Source organism: Bison bison, unplaced genomic scaffold (assembly GCF_000754665.1).
Source record: "Bison bison bison isolate TAMUID 2011002044 unplaced genomic scaffold, Bison_UMD1.0 scf7180017864495, whole genome shotgun sequence".
NCBI lineage: Eukaryota > Metazoa > Chordata > Mammalia > Artiodactyla > Bovidae > Bison > Bison bison.
Window position 1 is genome coordinate 7,488,361 of NW_011495054.1, and position 7,619 is coordinate 7,495,979.

The 7,619-nt window shown below is 45.3% G+C and overlaps 1 protein-coding gene across 1 annotated transcript in view; it reads left to right on the top strand.

Annotated features, from left to right (window-relative positions):
- SVOP (SV2 related protein homolog (rat)) overlaps positions 1 to 7,619 on the top strand; it is a 73,454-nt gene that overhangs the window by 53,804 nt on the left and 12,031 nt on the right. The window contains 3 exon segments of the mRNA XM_010828677.1: positions 1,238 to 1,366; positions 2,422 to 2,495; positions 6,394 to 6,470. Of these exon segments, the coding sequence (XP_010826979.1) occupies positions 1,238 to 1,366; positions 2,422 to 2,495; positions 6,394 to 6,470 (280 nt within the window).

Sequence of the window (7,619 nt, forward strand, 5' to 3'; positions counted from 1 at the left end):
GGCAGGTGGATTCATTACCAATGAGCCACCAGGGAAGCCTTTGGGATCTTCTACACATATCAGAGAAGGCAATGGCACCCCACTCCAGTACTTTTGCCTGGAAAATCCCATGGACGGAGGAGCCTGGTAGGCTGTAGTCCATGGGGTCGCTAGAGTCGGACACGACTGAGCAACTTCACTTTCACTTTTCACTTTCATGCATTGGAGAAGGAAATGGCAACCCACTCCAGTGTTCTTGCCTGGAGAATCCCAGGGATGGGGAAGCCTGGTGGGCTGCCGTCTATGGGGTCGCACAGTCGGACATGACTGAAGCAACTTAGCAGCAGCAGCACACATAGACTGAAGAAGGTCATAACTTGGCCAGGAATATTCTGCTTATATGCCATTGGTGAAAGCATGTCACATGGCCTTGCCTAGGTGCAAGAGGTGCTGGGAAATGTAGTTTCTGACTGGGTAGCCCTATCTGAAGACAACTCTATACTATGGAAAGGGAAGCATGAATTTTAATCTCTGCTACATTCTCATTTTACTGATGAGGAAACTGAGGCCCAGAGAGGTTGATTGACTTGTCAAAAAACACAACTAATAAGTAACAGAAATCACTTGAACCAGATCTTCTGACTCCAAGTCTCATACACTCTTATTTCACAGATGACTGTTACTTTGTTTTATGGAGATACCTTTATCTAGTCACGTGAGGTTGGGACTCTATTAGGCCTAAAGGTATTTCTGGTTTCTTTCTATCTCTTAGATTGAGTTTTCAAGATGATGCTAAACACAGGTGAGGTATAGTTTCTTGAGAGGTAGAGGTGATGATGATGGTGTTGAGAGAGGTGAAACTTTTTTTTTTGGCAGCAGTCTTAATTCAGCCATCACCTGGAACTCAGAAGCACCAAATTATAGTCATAGCAACAACCACAATGGCAGCTATATCAACCATTCCCAGCACTGTGCTGAGCACTTAGGATAATCCCATCTGATCCTCTCAACAATCCTAAGAGGGGGGATCTATTATTATCCCCATTTGATGGATGAGGAAATGGAGGCACAGAGAGGTCAAGTTATTGTTTAAAGTCACAAAGCCATTAAATCAATGGCAGCACTGGGACCTGAAGCCGGGCTTCTGGCCCCAGAGCCTCCGGCCTTAAGGACTTCACACACAGGTGAGAGCGTGTGGTTGGGACCAAGGGTTGTGTTCCGCTGCAACCGACCACATCTCTGTCTCCTGTCCCCATAGTGGCTGGCCGAGAGGGCGAGGTATGATGTGCTGTCCGGGAACCAGGAGAAGGCCATCGCCACCTTAAAGAGAATAGCCACGGAAAACGGAGCTCCCATGCCTCTGGGGAAACTCATCATTTCCAGACAGGTCAGTGCCAGGCGGACAGACCGCACCTGTTTCCATGCGAGCTGGGGAGCTTGTGTAGTGAGAGGGTGGGGCTGCAGTGGACAGGGCCCGCGAGGGGAATTTGGCAACTTCAATCTGTGTATTTTCATTGCCAAGTCTTAAAAGTGCCACCTGGAGCGTTTAGCCAGTGACTAGAGAAATGTCCTATAATGTCCCCTCATGGGTCCTGTAACTACTCTTGCTTCGATTTTATCTTTGAGCACCCAGGAAGTCTGCTTAGCAGATGTGGTTGCTCGACAATAAAACCACATTAAGAAGTGCCGTGATAGACTTATATCCAGGGCACTACACCGCGCCCGTGTAGACGTCCTTAATGGACGGTGCATCGCTCCCCACGGCAATACCGTCAGGGAGTCCACCACAGTACAAGCAGCTGAGCACCTACCCCAGGTGCAAGGGGGGAAAAGGAGCAAGATTTGAAGGCTGCAGTCCCTGCCCTCAAGAATCAACCCTGCAGCTTATACAAACATCACAAATACCCTTAAGCAAACAACAAGAGCTTACGAGGAAATTATTTTTTAAAATAAAATTATATTTCTGATTGTTTCTATGTTGGGTGAAAAGAACTGAATGGAATTTCGCCAGCTCTAGAGGAAGTATTAGGCTGGGTCTGACAGCATGGAAGCCAATGACATACCCCAGATTTGCTTTGGGAAGCACAGGGGTGGGGCAGGGGGGCCTCCCAAAGAGCCTGGGGGGCAGGAGGTTCATTTAGTTGCCTTTAGGGAGAGACTGCGTTCTCCCCACTCCCTTCTGTATGAAGATGCTCTGGATGGAGAAAGTATACAGTAATTTCCAATGTGTGTTGCAAAGTGAAAGTGACAAGACTGGATGTTCCAGTGGTGGGCTTCTCTTTGGAAAGGAGCGGCTGCCACAGGGGCCTCCCTGTGTTCCAGAGTACCTGGGAACGAGTATTTTTTTTGGGGGGTGGATATTTCCTTCTGGGGTAGGTACATGGCCACTGCCCACACATCTGCAGGGGAAGAGAGTAAATGGCATTCTTTGTCTTGAAACAGGAAGACCGAGGCAAAATGAGGGACCTTTTCACACCCCATTTTAGATGGACAACCTTGTTGCTGTGGTTTATATGGTAAGAGCTGTTTGTTCATGCCTGGGTCCCTCTCATCTGCACCCTGTTTGCGGTTTTGTTTGAACTCGATGCAGTGAAAACTCTTCCATCTTGGGCAACATTTGCAAAACTGAGCATCACTTTCCTGACCTCTGTGTTATTCAGGTATCCCCTGTACTCTTGTTTGCTTAGTCTTCTTTTATTTGACTCACTTTTTACTCTGCTAATTTTTTAAAAATTGAAGTATAGTTGATTTACAATGCTATGTTAATTTCTGCTGTATAGCAAAGTGACTCAATTATACATATATATGTATACATTCTTTTAATAGTCTTTTGATATATTTATACACATGTGTATACATGTATACATTCTTTTTATCTTCTTTTTGTTGTGGTTTATCCCAGGACACTGACTGTAATTGCCTGTGCTATACAGCAGGACAGATAAATGTCTTTTAAAAGGAAACTGTGTATAACTGCTTTAAGGAAAAACTGTAATTGCAGACCATAGACAGAAGTCGCTTTTAAAGATAAATATGGTCAGCCCTCCCTAGCCGCAGGCTTCACTCAAGGATTCAGCCAACTATAGATGAAAAGTAATAGAAAAAAAAAAATTCCAGGAAGTTCTAAAAAGCAAAACTTGAAATTGCTGTGCATTGGCAACTATTTACATAGCATTTACATTGTAGTTACAATCCTTTACACAGCACTTACATTGTATTTGGTATTATAAGTAATCCAGAGATGATTTGAAGTATACAGGAGAATATGTGGGATTCCCAGGTGGCTCAGTGGTAAAGAGGCAATGCAGGAGTCCAGGGTTCAATCCCTTGGTCAGGAAGATCCCCTGGAGGAGGAAATGGCAACCCACTCCAGTATTCTTGCCTGAAAAACTCCATGGACAGAGGAGCCTGGTGGGCTATAGTCCACGGGCCTGCAAAGAGTCAGACACCACTGCGCACGTACGCACACACACGTGTAGGTTATGTGCACACACATGTGTAGGTTATGTGCACACACGTGTAGGTTATGTGCACACACGTGTAGGTTATGTGCACACACGGCACCGTTGTATATAATGGACTTGAGCATCCAAAGATTCTGGTGTCCGCAGGGGCTCCTGGAACCCATCCCCCACGGATCCTGAGGGATGACTATATGGTAAAAAGCAGCTAAATTGATGGTTTACCAAGGCGGGAGGCACGAAGCCTCTGTGCTTAAGAGACAGACAGAGAGGAGAGGTGTTAGGGACTTGTTAGCACATAAGTAAGACTGAGATATGATTAAAGAATCAAAAGGAAACTTAGGGGAATCTTTTTTTCACAAAGAGATTCTTTTGCTGTATCCAATCCACTCTCTTATTTATATTACTCTTGCTGTATCCAGCCCACTCTCCATTTATATTACCTTGGGTACCACCCAGCACAGGGCCCATATTTTGGGAACCCCTGATTTGATCAACATGGGCATTCTCAGAACTTTCAATTTTTATCTAGTTCCAGTTTTTCTTAAATAACAACCATGGCATTGACTGGAGGGCATTTGTAGTGAGTACTCACCTTTCACCCCACAGCTAGTCAAATTTCAGCCATTCTCTCAACTCTTCCAACTGTGTAATTTCTACAGCATTAACAGTGCAGAAAATTAGCCCGGGTGAGGCTTTGTGACCTGTTTTCACCAGTTCTCACTTTTCCTATTCACCTTTGAGCAGAGGTGCTAATGAGCAGGGGAGTGTCCTCAAAAAGGGCAGTTGCAGCGGAGTAGAGGGGTGGAGTGTAGCAGGGGGTGGGGGGAAAGCTTTGATGATATACAGCACCAGGTTCCAGCTCTGCCCTAATGTCCGCCAAGAACTGAATCAGCTCACCAAGGCTTTAACACCTGCTGTGTGCCCAGTCCACGTATGGAGCTGGCAGGATATTTTAAAAAGTGGGGAAACAGAATTGAGAGTATCTATCTTTGAGTGCATGTGATTCTGTTGGATGGACACTACTTAAATCCTAAGCAATTGATTACAGCCTAATTTTAGAATACTATAGAAATCACATTTGGGAGCACATATTGTAAGGCAAGGACATTAATCATCGGCTTCTGATAATGACTGAGCTCCCACGTAGCTGTACTATAGGACACGATATTCTGACCCTACAGACTTGAGTACTCTGGTTCCTGGGACAGTTGGAATTTAACTGCATCATTCTGATCTGAAATGCCCATGAAGTCTGCAGACTCCATACTTGACTGGGCACAGAGCAGGTGTTTAATAAACGCTTGGTGAAGTGATTTCGTTGAACACAGAGACAGAGCTCTGTAGTTTCCTCACCCCTGCTATTCAAAAGTAGAGTATTCCACATTTGAGTCAGTTCTAATGACTATAATGCAGGAGACCTGGGTTCGATCCCTGGGTTGAGAAGATCCCCTGGGGAAGGGAACAGCTACCCACTCCAGTATTCTGTCCTGGAGAATTCCATGGGGTCTCAAAGAGCTGGAGATGACTGAGTGACTTTCATTTTCCCTTAATGAGGTAGATGAACCTAGAACCTATTATACAGAGTGAAGTAAGTCAGAAAAAGAAAGACAAATATCATATACTAACGCGCATACACAGAATCTAGAAAGACGGTATTGATGAACCTATTTGTAGGGCAGCAGTGGAGATGCAGACATAGGGAATAGGCTTGTGGACACAGACCGGGGAAGGAGCGGGTGGGATGAATGGAGAGAGAACACGGAAACATATACGCTACCGTATGTAAGATAGGTGGCCAGTGGGAATTGGCTGTATGACCCAGGGAGCTCAAACTGGGGCTCTGTGACCACCTAGAGGGGTGGGATCGGGTGGGAGGCGGGAGGGAGGTTTAAGAGGGAGGGAGCATGTGTATACCTAAGGCTGATTCATGTTGATATATGGCAGAAACCAACACAATATTGTGAAGCAATTATCCTTCAATTAAAAATAAGTAAATTAAAATGTTACAAAAGTAGAGTGTTCCAATGAAAGCTCTCTCAGCTTGAATCTGAAAAGGAATGTAGTTCTATGTATAACTGAATCACTTGGCTGCACAGCAGAAATTAATGCAACATTGTAAATCAACTATACTTCAGTAAAGTAATTTTTTTAAAAAGCTAATGGCAGCTTGATGCTGATGCTGAGCGTAGTTCTCGGGGAAGGAGCTTGGTGGCGCCACTGTCGCTGCTTGGGGCGAGAGTTGCCTCTATAAAATAAACACTGGATGCTATTTTTGCTTTCCCTCCTTTTTTTGTAAAGTGAAAATCCTCTTGGGATATCTTTCGGTGAGCAAAAACAGGTACTAATATAGATTTCGTAAAAGTGACGTATAGCGAAGCAAGCTTTCAGAAAGTGGGGAATACCTATATTATTAAATATATCTCCCTTCTCTTCCCTATTCAGCTCAACCCAAAAGCTCTAACGTCTGTTGACATCTGTCAAAATGACTGTTTTCTACCAAATTTTGGTTTCCCCATTTTTTCCCCCCTCCTTTTGCCAGTTGAGTGAACAGCTTGGGGGTGGCTTGTTTGTGATATAATTCAGTTCTTTGGTGTTTTGTATTTTTTTTTTTTTGGCTGCGCTGTGCAGCATGTGGGATCTTAGTCCCCTGATCAGGGAGCAAACCCATGCCCCCTGCATTTATCTTAACCACTGGACTGCCAGGGAAGTCCCTATAATTCAATTTTCTTGATCTTTCAAAGGACACAGGATCACTTCCTTTTAGTCCATCAGTATGTTTGTACCCGCCATCTTCTTGCTCAAGCAGTCCAGGAAAGCCCCCAAAGGCCCAGTATGGCCTGAGCCCAAAGCCTAGTCTGCTGCTATAGGTGGAAGTCCTTCGCAGTGGAATGGGAATGGGGCTGGCATTTCTCCCATCATTTCTTTATGCTTCTTGCTTGCTTCCTGGCAGGTTTTCCAATGCGTTTTCTTACTACGGATTAGTCCTGCTCACCACCGAGCTCTTCCAAGCAGGAGATGTCTGTAGCAGTGAGTATCACAGCCCTCTAGCAGTTCACACCCTCCACCCAACACACAAGGTCATACACACTCTCCCAGCCCCGGTCCTGCCCTCACAGGGCCTGGCCTTGCACAGACTCCCGGAAGCAAGTTTCTGCAAAATCTGAATATGAAAGAGCTGGGTTGTGGTTTCTGAGATCTTCTGTAGAAACCTGGACAATCTTATCATGCTAGACATGACCTTAGAGCAGAATCCTATCTTACATCCCCTGAAGAGGTCCCTGAAGTCCATCCCTGAGTGTTACGGCCGTGACCCTGTGGACCCATCCTGTGTGTGTGTTAAGTCTGAGAACTAGGTTGGAGCTCAATCCTGGCCACACAACAGAATCACCTGGGGGAGCTTTTAAACAAGGCCGTGCCATTTAAACAATGCCTCGGGCAATTTAATCAGCATCTTTGGGGGTGTGGCCCAGGCCGGAGTGGGTTTTTAAAGCTCCCCAGGTGATTCTATTGTGGAGCTGGAGATGGGACCCACTGGACAAGAGGAATGAATAACAAGCAAAATCTATATATAGATGTCTGGGCTTTGAACTCAGGATGGGAGACAAAGGGATGGAGTTCTTGTCTGTTTGCAGGATTTGTCCAGTTATCTTTTTCAAATGACGCGTTCTTAATCTGAGTAAATTGTTTTGTTTGTTGGTATGAGGATTGGTATTAATGGGATAGCAGAGTCCCATCTTGCTGGGGGAGTGTGAGAGAGTCTTAAATGAATTGCCCTGAGGAAGCAGTTCAGTTATAAATTCGGGGTTTAGTATTGATTTAAGCCTAAATCCTTTGCGCCCGTGATGGAATACAAGTTCATGTGCCTGACTCACAGTGAAGCCAAACAAACCAAATCGCTGGAGTTTGGAGCAGAGAAAGGTGTGTTGCAAGGCCAGGCAAGGAGAATGGGTTGTTGACTCATGCTCAAAAATCCTGAACTCCCCGATGGTTTGGGGGGAGGTTTTATAGGCAGAATTTGGTGGCGGTGGAGGAGAGCTGCAGGTTGTGTGGCTTTCTTCTGATTGGTTGGTGGTAAGGTAACTGGGTTTGATTTAGGTCACACCTGAATGGTCTAGTGGTTTTCCCTACTTTCTTCAATTTCAGTCTGAATTTGGCAATATCCAGGAGTTCATGATC